Here is an 18,343-nt window from a genome sequence, read left to right on the forward strand (position 1 = left end):
GTTCCTGTAAGAGGTTCCCAGGTCGAAGATGGAAGGGGTCCGTTTTTTTAGAAGGCCCCCTCTGGCACCAACCGCTTCTGAAAAACTAAATACTATTAGTATCTTTAATAACTCTAAATTGATTAAAAATCCGTCAAAAGAGCTGTTCAAGACCTTCCATTTAATGTGTATATGTCAGTTTCACCCAAAATGTCACTTGCACTCATATTTTTCTCACCCGTATTTTTCTCATACGTATAAACCATACGTGTATAATTTGCATGTTGTAGAAATCCTACGTGTGGCACGGTAAAAGAACCTTTAACAACCTCCCCCATATCCCATCATACCCTTCACCCTACAGTTGCCCCAATGACTGCACGCTGCTCTGGACGTGCCGAGCGCAATGTTGTGACGATTATGAGCCCGGTTGGAATGAAGACACCGTGGCGGGTGGAGCGCCCCTGAACATCCATAACAAACCAGAGGAAACGCACAGAGGCTTCGGTCCCGCTCCCTTGACGTATTACAACCAGACTCGGCTGAAACGTCTCGAGTCAATAGTCATTTTTCCTGTAATGTTTGAGGCAGCACCCTGAAAAAAAGAAGCAGCCCGGTTTAATTTGAAGTTCAGCGGCCGCTGCGAATCGCTGCTATAATTTACTAGTGAGCTCAATACACCTTGGAGGAGAAGGGGGGCGCAGGGGCAAAGACAAATGTTGTTGGCCCCCCTGCTGCTGACGTGGGTGTCTCGCTTGATTGCGTTCGCATTTGATTACAGTGCGGCCTGAAATGGGCGTTTTAGGGGAAGCGAGATCGGTGTCGGAATGAGGCGGGAGGCGGGCCGCTGCCAGATGGCAGGAGCTGATCTAATCTGCAGCATCCTTGCGCAGATGTGGCGGCGTCCTCACGCAGGACTGTCGGATGTGGGGCTGGCCGGTGCTGTCACCATGGCAACCGCGCCAAGTTCAGTTCAGAGGAGATCTGATGGTCGGTTACGAATGTGTTTTTACCCTGCAGGCGTGTTTGACTGTAATCTAATGCTGACAGACATCCTCAATGACACCCCATATAAAGATTTGTTAAAATGAACACTATTAGTATCTATTAGTTATAATAAAAATAATAATAATGAAAATAAGTGAACACTGAAGAGCATGGTAAAAAAAGATTACAAAGAAAATGTCAAATTAGCGTTGCCTGTACCTATGTTCTTAGGCTTTTTTGGAAAATTTAAGGTTTTTGCCACCTTAGTATTAGAGTATTAGATTAGTATTATTTTTAGGGCCTTCAAGGGCCCTAGAAACCTTGTTAAGGTACCCGGAATCAATCAAATGACAATCAAATGTCACGAAACCTAGATGACAAACGACAAAAACGAGCCATTAATGGATTTGGTGGATATGTCCAGTGCCATGTAAAATGTCCAAAACATCCAGCCTCTGGCCTGGCCATCTTACTGCCCACTGAAAACTTCACTGAGCTGAAGTTGTACGGCACAAGGCCAAGGACCCAGGATGATCTGGAGAGATTCTGTAAAGAGTAATGTATTCTCCAACCTTTCAAAATGCTGTAAAGGAATACCGTAGGTATAGAGGAATGTCGGCCGTGTCTAACCGTTTTGGGGAATTACCACGGCCCCGGGGATAAGATCCTCATCCAGCCCCAACCCACTTGTAAGACGGACAACAGCCACTGTAGGCCAACATTGAAAACTTTTGGAAGAACATTTTATTGCTGGATGTTGCCTAAAGCCAACAGAGCAGAAACAATAAATCAGTTGGGTTGGGGGTGGGGATGACCAACACCACCAAATGAAAATGAGAGTACACAGACAAGATTTCAAATATGACAAACAGAAAAAAAGTCCTGCCAGCACAAAAAAAGTTGTAAAACGATGGACCAATGATAAGACTACAATAAAAGTAAAATGAGGGATGCAAAAATGAAAAGTACACAGGGTGGAACATTGACAAGACACGGAACGAGCAACCGGTATCTCAGTAAGGTATCGGCACTGTGCAACCACATCCATCATAATCTGTCTTTATTATTGAACCGTCTTTTTGATCTTCTTCTTCTGCTTAAATAAAAAAATAAATAACAATAAAGTAAAAATGATGAGGAGGCTGTGATACAATTGAGGAGGGCATTTTTTTTTTCTATTCATGCGACTTAGAAACACCATCCAGAAAGACTATATTTGTAACCTAACGACAGTTTTGCCTCTCTTTACAAAATATGCATATACAATGCTTGGTCTTTCTGCAACTCAGAGAAAAATGTTGGATTTCTGATATGAATTTCACTGATATTCTGTCTGTACAGTGTACTTTTAAAAAGCAAAAAGAAAGAAAGAAAGAAAGAACAAAAAAACAACTTATGTACAATATTGACCCTACAAATTACAACAGCAATAATGTAATAAAATATGTAAACATATCGGTCGTTTGACACAGTGGACTGACGACATGAAATTCACACTGGTCACACTGGCTCTGCGCTGCATGTAGTTAAGTGAACGGACCAGCCCTCCTGCAGACGTCGAGAGATGGCTGCGGTCACAGTGGCTCCACGTGATGAGCGAGGGAGTATAGACTAACACGGGATGCAGTAAACGATGGAACCAGTGTTATTTAAAAAAAAAAAACTATATAATGATATTCTAGTATAAAAAATATGACGCTGCATTTTCTGCACAAGCACGGCTAGGAACCCTTTTTTTTATTATTTTAATTTTTTTCTGAATATCACGCCTGGCAATCTTGCCCCTCACTGAGACCAATACAGAGTGGCGTTAAAAAATAAATAAATAAATAAGATGTATATGACATTCTGTAATACATTGCTGTGATATAATGAGCACTACAAGTCTGCCACAGGTTGGTCATGAAATTGTGTTTTTCCCCTCTGCAAAAAAAAAATGAATTGTAATAAAAAACTGAAGAAAAGATGGACATCACCACACGCTGCACTTCATTCGTCAGTGGAGATGGAAATGTTTTCTTATGGCAAATTGTGCTCCCCTTCTTGTCGAAAAAACACACCAGCCGTATAACACACACGTTTCACATGCATGCCCCAAATGGCTGATGACCGTTGTATTTTACAGGTTCACAATGGACAAGGTTTCTTTTCTTTAAAAGTACTTTCTTTCTTCTTTTTTTTTTACGTCAAGGACCGAACACCTCTTGATAGTTACTTGGGATAACGATGTCAACAATGAATTTTTTTTTTTTTACACCGGCAACGTCCCCGACCAGACGGACAGTATGGTAACAAGGTCCCTAATGTCCCTATTAGCCTTCCACCATAGTAAGTGTGCTTTAGATCACAGTACTTCATTGTTCAACAACTCATCGTTCTGAGTTCTCAGAGGGTCTTTTGTGTTCTTAAAACGCAGCTCCCAATATGGTACTGTAAATGTTCTCTGAAATCTGCTCCAGTCTTCGTTTTTAGAATAACGCAAAGAGAGAAACAAAATCAGCCAACATTTGCTTTTATACATAGTACTCCTTGTCCTTGTCTTTCGGTCTCTTGCTGTTGGCGCCCTTGGCGGCGGGCTGTTTGTCCTTGACCACCGCTCCATTGGTCTGTGCCGAGTTGCTGATGTAATTCCGTGTCTCGTCTACCTGATAGGAGCCCTCGTCCCTGTTCCTGTATTTGTACATGGCGTAGAGGAGGATGAGGATGCATAGCGCGGCGGCGGACACGATGCCCACCACCATGCCCGTCGTACTGCTGGACTCGCGGACCACCTCCGAGGCGCCCGGGGGCACCCTCCTGATGCCCGGCCTGGTGGGGAGCGGGTTGGGGATGTTCCGCAGCATGGGGGAGGTCACGAGGGGGCCCTTGGGTTTGGTGCCGTCCACGTCGGGGGACGTGGGCTGTGGGAGGAGGACTATGTCCGGCTGCGGTTTGACCTCGCGGTTGTTCATTTTCCCGGCGGGGATTTTAGGTGGCGCGTCAGACATGACGGGCGCTGCCACCGTGCTCCTGAGGTCGGGCAGTGGGGGCGTGGTGGTAGTCCTGCCCACCTCAGTAGCCTTACTAGGCCTAAAGTCCTTGGTTTCCCACTTGGGCGCGTGAGCTTTGTAGCCGCCTTCATAGGCCGACGTGGTCAAGATCTTATCTGTTACCAGGGAGAAGGTGGTGTAAAAATCTTCATCGTCAGTAGGGGGCAGGCTAGAGTCGAAAGCTTCCCCAGAGCCAAACCCCGATATCACCAAGCCATCACCATCATCATCACCATCATCATCACAATCATCGCTGCCTCGGTCCGACAAGCAAGGTACCCCCGCCTCAGTGGCAATGGACAGGGACTCTTTGGTGGCCTCGATAATGGTGAGGACAGGGCGTAGGGTTGGGGGCAGGGGAATGAAAGGAGCTCGGGTGGAAACAGGAGGGATGTCTATGGGATCCTCTACTAGTACGGGGATGACTAACTCCCCTCCTGCAAAAAAAACACAGACGTATCAAAGTAAGAGGGTGGCCACAAACACGAACGTTTCCATAAAAAGATCAAAGGCAAATAAGGGAAGGAAAATGTCCAGAAATAAATGATAAAGACTATTCTACACCAACTCAAAAATGTAACAAACCCGCAAACTAGCATAAAATTGCATGAACAAATGAAATGAAATAAGACTAAAACAAATTAATTATATTTGAAAAAGCATCAAAAGGCTTGAAGGGATGTGCAAGGAATTGTGCCGTGTTCGAACCAATCGTACTTGCTCTACGTCTACGATAAACCAATGCTGGCATATACAAAATCCGGCCATAGAGCTGTCAGCACGGCCGTGGCCTGATCTCCATGAACACTTGCACATGGGCTGCTTGGGTAGAAAAGGTACGTAAATAGACTAATAACCTAGTGAAAAAAAAAATCTTATTTGTTTTACCGTTTTATCATTGGCTGCTGAAATAAATATGTATAAATACGGCTATACAGCTTGCCTAAAGGCGGGAAACATGAAGTATTTCTGCACAGCCGTCTCCCTCACAGACCCTAGTCGTGCGCCTTTTGACATTTGATAGAGGTGCCACCGTGGCATGAAGGCCCTCAAGTCAACCCCACCTGAATGTTGTTACTGTTTTTGGCGTACGTGCCAGGCATTGGCATCTGTGCTTTAATGACGAGGACGAGGTGGCGCGGCATAGTGCAACTCGCGCCCCCGCGGCTTGGTGGCGAACTGCTTTTATGCTACCCTTTATGCTGTTTGAGAAGCTGGAGCAACATTCAGATGATGGCGGACGTTTTTCCAGCCTTCTGCCAAAGTGGCCAGCTTACACACTGCATAGGCTTAACAACAAAGGGCACTACAAGGCAATGCAGTTAACTACAGTTAACAAAAAGAAAGGAATAATAAATCAGACAGAAAGGAAACAAGGAAAGGAAAATGCAATGCAAAGTTAACTGCAACACAACAGAAGCATTCGCAAACCAAAAACACAGATCAAATAATAATAATAAAAAAAGGGATTAGTAAGTAAAATAAAATAAGGCATAGGAGCCAATGAAAAAAATACTCATCATAAGGAAAAGGGCATACCAGATTGTTTTTGTGACTTACATCAATCAACAAATTGCCCGCATGATTTTGGCAGGAGGAAAAAAATTTACAAAAGAAAGTTGTGTAAGAATGTTTTTGGACAAGTATGGTTAGTCTGTAAGATTTTTACCTATGCAATCATTTTTCTAAAATTTTTTTAATGCTCTCTCTCTCTTAGACAGGATGGTACAGGAAGGCAACAACACATACATCCACACACCATGACATGAAAAATAAACTTCACCATTCTTTTCTATTTAGATTCTTTCTTCAGATAAATAACTCATTTTACAAAAAAAGAAAACTGTACATCTATCATTTTATTTTGTTAAGTTCCTTTTGCATCAGATAGCTGAAGTCTGATCGGGATTTTTCTTTTTCATGATTGCTTTTGTTTCTTTACTGCTTGAGATTCAATTTAGAAGGAACTGATGGCTGTACAAATTCCGTCATCGCTATAGTGAAGGTAAGGGGAGGGGTGGGAAGGGGGAGGAGCCTATGAACATACTAGGAAGGAAATGACATAGATGGGCGTGAACGTGTACGTCAGTTGCCATGTCCATGTAAAGGCGGTACGAAGCGGTCGGGCTGCGTTAGAGCTTTTGGCTGTAAGGAAGGGATGGGGAATATACAAACAATGAGCATATACATGCCCATTTACAAGAGAAAACAGCACTCTCAACACTGACAAGTCTTACAAACCCTAAGCTGCAACTTCTTCACCATGCAGTTCAGATCAGATCGTGTGTGTGTGTGTGTGTGGGGGGGATTAGATCAATTGCTTTCAAAGAGAAGCACGCTACTGAAAATGCATGTTTACACAACTCAAAAGCCTACTTCAAGATAGTGGTGAGGATTTCATTAATGTCTTCCGCATTTTGTTCTCGATGATTCCCACCCACCACCCAGCATTTAATACCAGTTTGTGCTACAGGACCACATTCATCAAGAAGAAAATGGGGAGGAGTTCAACAGAAGAAGTAATTTCAATATCTTCACAATATATTTCAACCTTCAGGATTTTATGAACAAAACAAAAACAGAATACCTCATATATACACACATATGCATATATACGTATGTATAGGCAAAAAACAAAGAGTTATGGAAATAAACAGTTTACTTCTCACACACTATCAGGGATGAACAACCAGAAATCACACAAAGGAGGAGGGCGACGCCATTAATTACTGGTCACCACCTTCATCAGCCAATAATAGCAGAGAGTATTAGTGATCTGCAGTAAAGAACTCACAGGTTAGTGGGTTATATTAGTGGGACAGGCGTGCAGTCTGGATGTACGTCAGTTACAGTTATCTTGGGACTGGTTTTGTTTAAGTTTCTTTTTTTTTGTTACTGCAAGGTAAACTCATGCTTTAAGTAAGTTGCATTTAGGGAGAGTAGAAAAAACAGCACTGCAAGCTGGGATATCTGGAGGACAGGGTCACGTGTCAGAGTTGACCACTGCACCAAGGGCTGTGGGATATAGTCAGACATCTTAACTGCAAAAACCAATAAAGCAAAATGCATGGCTAATTATCACACAACATATTTTTACTTAGTTTTTTTAATTTGTCAATGGATTTTTTTTCTTTGCGAATATTTGTGCTATACATGTCATTACATAACCGACAGCCTTCACTTGACAAATAAACACTGTACTTTGAGGACATTCCACAAGAGGGCGCTGATAGTAGTGGTCTGTACATGGACACAGACTGAGGGTCCGAGTCTTGGGCCAGGAAGTCCATTTGCTGATATCCAATCTGCCATTTAAATGTCAGCTATTTCATTAACCCAACCCGACCAGCTAGGGGAGCGCACATCGACTTGATGAGTCCTAATCTCCTTAGCCCGAAATGGAGCGGCAGAAGACTGATGGCCTGCGTCGCTCGTTTTTCAAAAAAAAAAGAAAAGCCCCTTTGGGGAGACAGAATCATCTATACTCCAAAAAAAGGAGCTCAATCCACACCGGTATTTACTCTGATGACGCAAAAAAAAAAAAAAAAAAAAAAACCTTTGAAGTGGTTATCTGCAATCGACCCTGATAGGAGAATCCGTGGGGTAAATGATTTCAAAGGTGGGCCCTTTTATCCAGGAAACGACCCTTCTTATCACGTCCTTTGTTTGCTGTGCATCCCTATAGCTGCTGATAGCTCTGCGCCGCAGACACTCGTTGCATCTCACGGTTCAAAACTGTCTGCAGGAGTCCTGCAGCAGCAGTGAGGGAGGCGGAGTTAACTTAGCTCCCAGTGTTCCACACTAATCCACAATTAGCTTGTATGCAAGCGGAGCAAACAGAAGCGGACGGGGTCTTTTTGATTTCAGCTTGGTTCTGTCTCAGCTTTCCAGATCCATCACTTCCACAAACAATGGCTCGGCTGATTTGAAGATATCATTACAAACATTTCCCAGCCAAAACTATTCGTATCCTCTGAACTCATAATGGCGCGTGAGGCTCCCAAAAAGTACAGAAGGGTGTCACAGTCAGTCATGTGACTACCTGAGAGCAGCAGTTTTTCCCCCTTAAACTGGCATCACGGCTGCGGGCTAATCCCCGTGTCCGGCTCACGTCTGCCGAGGCTCCCGGACGGTGATGAATGGCGCCAGTGTGTTGTGTCTTAAGCCACCTGATACGGTGAAAGGCAGGGAAGAGAGACACCGCGACCCAGGAACAGAGTGGGGGAAAATTCACCCCAGCTTCCAGCCGGCCCGGCTGAGCGCTGTTTACCAGGGAGCCGAGCCAGGCTCAAGACCACCCCTGCCCCGTCCATCCATCAGCTTTGGCATGCTAGAGACCCCCCCCTACTGCCCGGCATTACAACACCCGCTGGCACCGCTGTGGCACATGGCCAGAGGTGACAACTGAGAATGTCGCCATTCCATCACCCGAAGGCGAAACATGATGGACGAACTGATGGGCCACCCCGGCAGAGGCGAGGAATAACCGTCTCCTCTTCCAATCCAGGGCCATCTTGGGTAAGCCGTCGCGGGATGGACTCCTTCGGATGGCGTGCCACAGATTGCACGTAATCCTTCATAGCGGGACGCGGGCGCGCCACCCGAAAGCCGCTAGGTATTAAATTGGCATCTTCAGCCGCGGCCGGTCGATTTGCCGAGCAGCCATTAAGCTCGCCTCCCTGAGCGGCCGACCCGTGTCAACATAATAACCTTTAACTGATCCGAGGTCTGCTCCAAAGTGACAGCCCGAACACCAGACGCGATTGTTCTTTACGCTACTCTCTTTAATTACTTTTATTCCTTCTTGCCTAATTACACTTATATCCAGGTTCAAATATGCGGTCTCACCTGGCATTTGACTTTCTCACAAAACTCATGCACGTTATTGTTATGTGCAAATATACGTCTGCAAAAACAACTTAAGCGTAGGTGTGAATTGTATTGTACTGATATTCTGATTGCGATTCCAGTTCTATGCCATGTTTTACGCTGGCCTCTGTCCTGTTGAAAGCTCTTTTTGTCCATTTCGTCACATTCATCGGCCCTCTTGTGGAATCCTCGGGATCAAGGGTAGGTCCAACAGTAATGTACAAAAAAACACAGAACACACTCACAAGACACCGTATTGCGAGACGAAAAGACGAAACACGCAAAGTACAGCACAAAACACACACACATCACATACACAGGCACAAACAGACCCCACCAAAGCACAATAAAAGCAGTAGCGTTGTGGATTTTGTCTAGACAACACACACACAATAACAGACAGGGTTTTGCCTGAGAGCAAAGTTATGGGTGGAAAAGCACACAAAATGGCGCCAATCAATTCCATGCATCAGCAGATGGGAGCTTCCCAGAGGTTTCTGTTAGTCTAGCTACATTCAGTGCATGCCCCAAATGCGTTTTTTATTTTATCTGAAACATTAGGAGCAACGAAGAGAATAGAAAAACAGATATACTTTGTGGCAATAAAATTCTTTTTATGCCATCTGCATTCAAAAACAGACATGTATATGCAGAAAGGCTGGTTGGAAAGAGGTGGCGAGGGGGGAACAAGGGAATAATGGGAGGGAGGGAAAAGGATCATTCTTTCACACACAACTTTCTTGAGACATAATGGGGTTGCCTGCACAAAGGCCAAAAGAACAGGTGATGGCAAGAAAAGATTTTGTTGCCTTTTTTTCCCTGTGGTATCAAATGTGGGGATGTTTTAGTTTTGGCCTGATGGCACCAAAAAAAATTATAATAAAATAAAAAAAAAAAAAAAACGAGAACAGAACGGGACAAAAAAAAATGAGGAGAACTTTTTTTTTCTCCAACCACCAAAATTCCATGCGGCACAAGATGAGGCAAAAAACGGGAGGATCAGCTTTTATCCTGGAAGATGGATGTATGAAAACACCAGTTTTCCGGAAAAAAAAATTACGTAAAAATAAACAATAAACCAAAGCAAACAACAAGGGTTCAGTAAATGGAATGCTGAGTCAGAGAGAATACAAAGGAGAGATGTTGACATGAACCTCACAGAAAAAAATTGAGAAATAAAATGGAAAAAAGCAACTCATGCAACTGTTATTTGAGGTGGGAGGGGTTTAATATGATTATGAATTTCTGTGTAAACATGGTCATGTGACTGTGGTGGTATGCAGCTAGCGTCAATGGGCTTCCTGTTGTTATGTACTGGAGGAGGTTGTGGTGTGTAGCACTGCTGTTTGGTGAACTATCTCTTCCTTCTCTGTTTGGGAGCATTTGGGACCTAATATCCGATATTAAGTCATTACCTGTCAAGTTAAATAAAAATGCTGCTCTGTAATAAGCATAATTAACAGTAATTCACATTAAAAATGAAAAAGAAAGAATTTTTGAACATTTTAATTGGCCCGAATGAGCAGCCGCGACACATGCTTTGTAATAAGACGGACATATTTAGGGAGATTAAAGCCGTATTAATTAGCACTGCGATGGCATTTTGAAGGACAGCCCCGCAATTAGACAGGGTTTGCAGTGAGTAACCGGCAGAAGGCTCGCAGAGAGGTCCTCACAAATGAGCTCCGCAATGGGCCTGCAAACACCAGGCCATCCTAGTTGTTTACATAACTGTGACAAATGACTGAAGTCTCATTATGAATAATAATTATAAAAAGAAATACAGCAAAAGTAGGGGAGGGGCAGATCCCAAATGCTCTCAAAAGTGTAAAGGCCGTTAGACGTCAACCCCATCGTATATCGCTGGATCGTTGCCGTTCATCCTTTTGTGAGAGCAAAAGACGGTGGACTATCACCTTCGCCTGGCAGTAGACTATGTGTGGGGTGGGGGTGGGGGACACAATGCACACAGAAATTCGAGGATATCTGTTCTCTATTAGAATGTTTAAAAGGCAAGGCAAGCCTCCAACGTAAGGAAAAACAAAGGAACAAACAAGAGAGGAGAATCGGTTTCTGTTGCAGTTAGTCTGCCACGGTACATATCACAGTCTTCAGTGCTGAAAGCATTTTGACTTTGGTTTCTTGTACAGGGTCAAAATGTATCTTCTGTCGATTTAGATGCACACACACGCACGCACACACACACACACGCACTGCAAGAAGTCAACTGCGAACAGGACAGATACATTTTGAAGCATCAGCGCGGACAGCATGGCGCTTAATACTAATTTTGTACTTTTGGCTCAAAGTTTCGCTCTCCGGAGAATGCTGAGAGGACAAAATTAGTATAAATGCTTAACCATGTTTGCGACTTAGGGCCCCATAGCCAAGTGTAACTTTTGAGATTAGCCTGATTCGGCCTGCCATAATGTAATGTAGGGAGCGTGCCGAGAGCCACCCCAGTGTTCAAATGAACTGTATCTGAGGCAAAACGCCATTTCCACAAGGATTGCAGGCACTTTAGATATATATTTTTAAGGTCTGAAGTGCTTAAGGGTGTTTAAAAGTTTACACACTAGCGTAAGATGCGTTTAGCAGTGCTTCGTTCTAGCCTTTTGAAGTTACACTTTGCAGTCTCATGGGGCGTGATGCTCTGAGGAGAATATCCTCGGTAGCAAATCATATAGAAAAAGAAAAGATTTAAAAGCAGACACAACTCGACACACCCATCCCACCTGCGTGTCCCGAGTCACACTCCTCCAGATCCTCGTCGTCACTGGAGCACTCGGCCGAAGACACAATGTCGTCTGTTGTCTGCAGACCCAGGAATACGGAAACAAAAGAACAGGACAAGATTTTAGAAATTGGCAAAGTAAAAAAAAAAAAAAAGTCATTTCGATTTGTGATGCGCTACAGACCACTTTCCGAGTAAGGCGGTGTTACTGTGTTGAGCACGGCTGTCAATCAAATTGATCAAACATTTTACACCAAATTAATCATGACTAACGCTTGAAATAATGCATGTTTAAAACTACTACAGAGACAAGTGAGGAAAACTACCCACCCAACCCCCTTTTTGTTGGACTGAAATGATTTCTGAAACCCGGAAGGTGCATAAACTTGATGGAGCTCTCGCGTACCCTACTGTCTTGTCCATTCTTCCCCTTTCCAAACACCATGTTTGGTTTTGATGCCAAAACCAAACATGACATTCCCGAACACTCCCAACAGGCTGTGTCTTATATAGCTTCTCTAAGATGTCTCCCTTTTCAAAGACATCAACATCAGAACACAATTTACGTGTCAAACGAATTACAAAAACCACAATTTTCTGTTTGGAGAATCCATGATTAAAATAAAACGATTTCCAGAACTGGCAATCAGCGAGTGTGTCGCAGGGCTCCGGTGGTCGACTTCATCATTCCCCAAGGACAGCAGTTTTGTGCAGATAATTGTCCCCCCCCCCCCATACTCGCTCCTGTTTATTTACGGCCAGCGTCTTAACCCACCACCCCACCCCTCACCCGCCCTCCCCCCGGCAACTGCTCCTCCTCAGTCCTCGCCCATCACTGCGCTTTCACGGGCCGCCACATATCATCACCATCTCTGTGGAAACACACGGATTTGTGCCGAGGACGGGGGCGGAGCCGGGGTGGGCCGCGTGCCGGCGTGGCGACCCTCCATCGGATTATCCGACCCCTCGCGCGGCTGATTTATCCCCCACCTTGGCCCTCTCCCCAGACCCAACCTGCCGTATTTCACGCCCTCTGTCCCTATTCGTGTGTGTGGTCGGGAGGCGCAATAAAACAGGCCCTGTCACAGAGCGGGGTTATAAAATCATACCACTGATTGAGTTTGCCGTCCTGGGTGAGGGGCCGGGGCTCTAAATATCACTGGCTTTGACAGACTAATGAAACAGTGCTGCCGGGGAGAAGGCCTGCGCTCTGGTCTGCTGGACGCCGGGCGCGGTTAGGCAGTCCATTTGTTTGAATGTATTCAGCCGGCATCTGGATGAGGAAGTGGCGGGCGCTGGCGAACGCTCTCTGGAGTGGACTGCTGCGAAATTATATATTGGACCAGATTAAATATGTGTGTTATTTACTGGGCCTCTGTGTGGCCCACCAATGACGAGTATGGTACAGATTACACAACCGTATTGCTGTAAAAGTTTGTGCGAATTTTTGTGTGCCTCTCTGAACACCCTGAAAGTTATTAAAACCAATATTTGCGGCGGTAGTAGCGTAGTGGATAAGAGACCCATCTTTGAACCAGAAGACCACAACGTAACCGGTTCATACCCCACTTACTACCATTGTGTCCCTGAGCAAGACACTTAACCCAGAGTCTCTCCAGGGGGACCGTCCCTGTAACTACTGATTGTAAGGCGATCTAGAAAAGGCCTTCTGATAAATTTTCCTTTGATTGTGATTGTCATTGTGAGACACTGTAGAACAGCACACGGTGACACAACAAAATGTGTCCTCTGCTTTTAACCATGATTAAAATAAAACGATTTCCAGAACTGGTGAGCAGTGGGCAGCCATGACAGGCGCCCGGGGAGCAGTGTGTGGGGACGGTGCTTTGCTCAGTGGCACCTCAGTGGCACCTTGGTGGACTAGGATTCGAACCGGCAACCTTCTGACTAAGTTTGATGCTGTTTTAGACACGCAATAAAGGGGTGCCTGGGACTGTTGCTGTTAGGGCTTTTTTTATAAGCATTTTATATAACATTTTAATGTCGGCACACCGACACAATTTAAAAAAAAGAATAATTCAAAATGTACGTTCATTTGTTACTGCAAAAACCAACATAATTTTCCCTTTTTTCCCCTCTCTTCAATGGTGAACTAAACTAGAGAACAACTGTGGGCATCAAGACAAGCTCCATCAGTGATCGGAGCCACCGAGACCTGTACATTAGCACCGGCAAATTGGCTTTCCGAGCCGAGAGCTCATCTCTCAACTCAGCATGAACCAACCGTAGCGACAATGCCAAGCCCGGAACAGAACCTGAGGCAGCCAGGTTAAAGAGATTCGTGGGTATTTCAGCCAAAAGAAAATGTGCCCTAATTCTTCAAGTGTGCCTCCCCCCAGCATTCCTGATTGGGACACCCGTTGGGTTCTCTCACAGGAATTTGCAGCAACTCTCGCAGGATCTGATTAAAGACTGCAACGTCTTTGGCATCTTTATTATGAATTTTGTTAGGAGGGTGGCAGCAGCCTAGTGGGTGAACCAGAAGGCCACAAAATCACAAGTTCAAACCCCACTTACTAACCCTGAGTGTCTCCAGGGGGACTGTCCCTGTAACAACTGGGAAAAGGGCATCTGATAAATGCCGTATGTGTCAAACATGGAGCTAACATCAATACAACTATCAGCCTGATCAGATTATTACGTATCCATGCTACTATACACCTCTTATATATGGTCCACAACATTAATTCAAAAGCTATGTGTATGTACCATTAGTGGCTACACATTTACATTGTGGAATATGGGTTTTGTATATTTGTTTATGCATACTTGCATAAAATAATCTCTTAAAATATCCAAGCATTAAAAATAATAACAAGAAAATGGAGAAAACAGAACATATCTATTTATGATAATGAAGGGTCTTTTGTCACCAGCACATCAACCCTGAGTGCCTGGCCAGCAAATCTACAAAAACTGATTTCACAGCTGGCAAAATCCAATTCTGGGACCAAATCTCCATAGAGCAGGAGAGAATATTCTTTGGCAGCAAAAAATGCCTCCTTTGCTCGCAAAAGGTAGCACCACAGATGGAAATGGTACAGTAAAGCTGCAGAGAGACCAGATTCCCATCAGGTTCCCTCCGTGTTCCTCAGTACAGAAACATCAAGGACTTATCATCTTAAACCAACTTAAAAGTGTGAGCTGGAGGCTGATGGTGCTAATGGAGGCTCTCCAACATGGAGCAAAGAACTGCTGCAGCTGGGGAAACGTGTCTTTAAGTGAGCCTCAAACGGTGCGGACTCAAACCACACAGGGGGGGTACAATAAGGGTCAGGCTACACCTAGCATCTACCGTTTAAAATCTGCAAATAATTATCAAACGATTCCAAAACTTATTCTTGTAGACCACATTAAACAGAAGATAGATAGATCGGCAGGCATGCTATTAATCCCGAGCAAAATTTAGAAGACAGGATGAATTAATGGGAAAGTGTCTAATTTAAGTGCTGGCTAAATTTAATACATCAATGTCGGAAAAAACTTGTCAACAAAATCCATTGTAGTCAGAAATTCTACTCAAAAGTGTGGAAAACGGTATCATCTTAAAAAATTATTTTAGTTAAAATTATTTATTTCCTGCTATAAATAGTGTCTGAATAAAAAAAATTGCATTAACGTTCATAATAAGTTTTGTGGGAGGATTTTCTGCTGCATGCTAACATTAAAATTTCCAGCTTCAAGGCAGGAAGAGCAATTTTTAGAAAAGAACATACATATATAAGAAATATTTCATCCATGATGGCCTCTTGCATACTGCTCAGCAGCGATCCATTTTTCCATTAATCTCATGAAAGTAAGGCGTCTGACACCAGCCGCGACGAGAAAGCAGACACGGATCAATTCCACCGACTAATCAAGACACCGCGGCGAGAGATCAGGACCACCCCCGGAAAAGAAAGGACAAATGGAAGGCAAAGTCTGAAAGCCCATCTCCTCCTGAGCTGTCCTGGCTGGGATTCTGGAAACGTCTCTGTCTGTATCACAGACAAAAAAAAAAATATATATATATCTGGTAGCTTTGACGCTTGGGAAGCCATGAAGACAACAGAGTTACAGGGATAGTCATGGCAGACCTGGAAACGCCCGTTGCAGCCGGGTCACTTCGGATCTGCGTTATCGTGTCTAATCTTGGCTTTGACAAGGGGACAAGGGGAAAGCTTGTATTACAAGGAGAATCGATGGCGTCCGGGCGTATCTTTGTCAACAGGCTGCCACAACTCTTTCCCCTCAATCTTGTGTCTGGAAATCACACAGGAAGAAGACGAGGAGTGTTTTTTTTTTTTTTTATAATCGCTGAGGCGCTCACGTTTCTTCACCTCATACATTACATCCACACCTGAGCCCGGAGCGGGGGGGGTTTGTAGATACCGGCTCGTTTTTAAGTGCCTGTATTGACTGCAGTCGATTGTCGTTCTGTATTCTGTTGCATTATGCACAGAAATACAAAAAAAAAAAGTGACTGACGGTGGAACCTGTGATTCAGAATTATTCTGGTCATGATTCCTAAGATCAAGCAGCATCAACAATTCCAGGGAACAGTGTTCTCTGGACCTCAAGGACCCCGAAGTCAGCAAATTTCATGCTCTCCAGATTACACCAAAAAAGAGAAAGCATTTAATTTCTTCATCGCCCTGCTCTTTGGGAGCAGAAATGGCGTAGATTGCACAGAGCATCTTTTTGTCCAAGTTTTGTACACAGAGTGTGGCCTGCGTGCTCACGGCAAACTCTAATAGCCGCGGGCCATGGCTGGCACATTCATTTATCTTCCCGAGCAAAAAGGAAATGGTCTTTGGCCCTGATCTTTAATCACTCCCCTGCTGCAGTGTACAAGGTCATCAGGGAGCTGGTGACAAACAGTCCACGCCGAACTCTCCCCTCGCCAGTGCCTCGGCTAAAATTAGAGGAGCCACACACTGCACCATTGCTGGATGTTTCAATTACGGAGCCCAGGGGTTGGGCCAAGTGTCTCTTTACACTATGTGGCTTTTGTGGTGAAAAAGTGGGGAGGGGTAGGGCCAGCGGGGCCGAGTGTGGAGATCCGCCAAAGGGCCAAAGGCCACCATGTAGCATGCTGAAAACGTCAAGTTGTCATTTCTAGACTGACTGCGCCGGGCAGCGCCACAGCTGTGTACATTGAATTTGAACTGAAGCTGTATTCAGGCCAGAGAAAAAAAAGGAAGAAAGAGATCTGTAGTTTGAAAGATGGTGAGAGTTTAAGCGACTGTGGGAAGGATCCATCTGGATGCTGGGAAACAGATGGCCACCGCATGGTATTGGCCCATCTCCCCTCGACTTGATTTTGGTACCAGGTACCTTGTTTTCCGCAGCCATACCCAGTAAATGTAGGAGCAACTCTCAGCAGGAAACCGCTGTGACGCCGTGCTGTCGGCAGCCAGTGCTACACTGGATTTTCAGTCAATGTGTAGTTAGAGCACATTAGTCACCTTAAGGCTAATAAAAATAATATATGGGGTTGTTTTGTCTATTTATATAGTTTTAACATGAATTAAAGCACTGTATGCATGATTGTTGCGAATTTTAGTATGTTTCACTAAGATGACTTACATCTATGATGACAGCGGCAATTTTCTCTGGCCAATCAGTATAATCTTACCTGGAACCTAGAAGAGAAGTGGTCTTGAAAAATACACAACAAGTACGATCAAATGCAGCAGGAAAAGGCCAAGAGGTTGAAGCTGCATTAATTGTTAACAGTGTGATTTAGCAATTTGGGTCGTAATTAGCTACCCAGAGGCAGAGGCACAGTACAAGTCACATGAATGATGAGGAGGCTCATTTATTGGCATCAATGGTAATTACTAAGGTTACAGAGAGGAACAGAAGTAGATAAGGACCAAAAAAAACAGAGAATAGGTACTGGGTGGTGATTACATATGCCTCAGAGGAGGTGACTTCAATTGTAAAGACATTACAAGACTTTGATCACCAACAATTGCTTGCATAGATCAAATGTTAGCTAAAATGCCGTATTTTTCCACATGATGCTCACTGTTTGCCCGTTCTGTTGGCACTCTGGTTGGCAAGAAGGTTTAGATAGGTAATACTTAACTGCCAACCAACTATTGTTACTTTAAATAACTTATATATTCCAGGACAAAAAAGTATTTTGTATTACTTCACATTCAGTGCATGTCACATAATTGACTGAGCCATTGTGTTCTTTGAACTACAAGTTTTTGCGGCCTTTTAAGAGACTGGGTGGGCGCTATGGGAGATCTCCTTTGCTTGCAAAGGGAGATCTTGCATAAATGAATAACACTTCTTGCCTTACGACTCCGTAATGAGCTCACTGATGCTGAATGCATCCGGCAAGGGGTAGAAACGTTACATCAACCCTTAAAAGACCCGCACGGCTACAAAACTGGACCACCAGCGGCTGGGCCAAGCGAGCAAGAGCTTAGAAGACGCACCGTTACAGCATCGACAAAGGAGACTTTATTTACTCTGAGCCACACGAGCCGCCAATTCCCTCCGTCAATTAAGGGAGAGGCTTACCGCTGACATAATGAATGCGGAGAGCGCCAACGTTCCGTTTCTTTTTAAAGCCGCTCCCGGCTCAGCAGTCTGCAACTGTCATTCACGGTTTCTAACCGCGAGCACGGACCCAGAAGAGTCACCGGGGGCGGCTCAATCGTCTGCACTTTGCTGGCCCGACGGAGATTACTTCAGCGTCGAAATGTTGAAGGTTAAGTCCGGCCAC

The 18,343-nt window shown here is 44.5% G+C and overlaps 1 protein-coding gene across 20 annotated transcripts in view; it reads right to left on the reverse strand.

Annotated features, from left to right (window-relative positions):
* Nucleotides 1–2,009: 2,009 nt before the first annotated feature.
* nrxn3b (neurexin 3b) overlaps nucleotides 2,010–18,343 on the reverse strand; it is a 200,985-nt gene continuing 184,651 nt past the window's right edge. For 14 of the 20 annotated variants that reach the window (XM_028953699.1, XM_028953698.1, XM_028953695.1 and 11 more), the window contains 2 exons: nucleotides 11,600–11,678; nucleotides 2,010–4,432 (listed from right to left, as the gene is read on the reverse strand). In XM_028953699.1, coding sequence (XP_028809532.1) covers nucleotides 3,480–4,432; nucleotides 11,600–11,678 — 1,032 coding nt within the window. In that variant the 3' untranslated portion in view covers nucleotides 2,010–3,479. Of the gene's footprint in view, nucleotides 4,433–5,534; nucleotides 6,141–11,599; nucleotides 11,679–18,343 lie in introns of all 20 variants that reach the window. The other 6 variants (XM_028953702.1, XM_028953701.1, XM_028953700.1 and 3 more) reach the window with 3 other exon arrangements.

This window comes from Denticeps clupeoides, chromosome 14 (genome assembly GCF_900700375.1).
Source record: "Denticeps clupeoides chromosome 14, fDenClu1.1, whole genome shotgun sequence".
Lineage (NCBI taxonomy): Eukaryota > Metazoa > Chordata > Actinopteri > Clupeiformes > Denticipitidae > Denticeps > Denticeps clupeoides.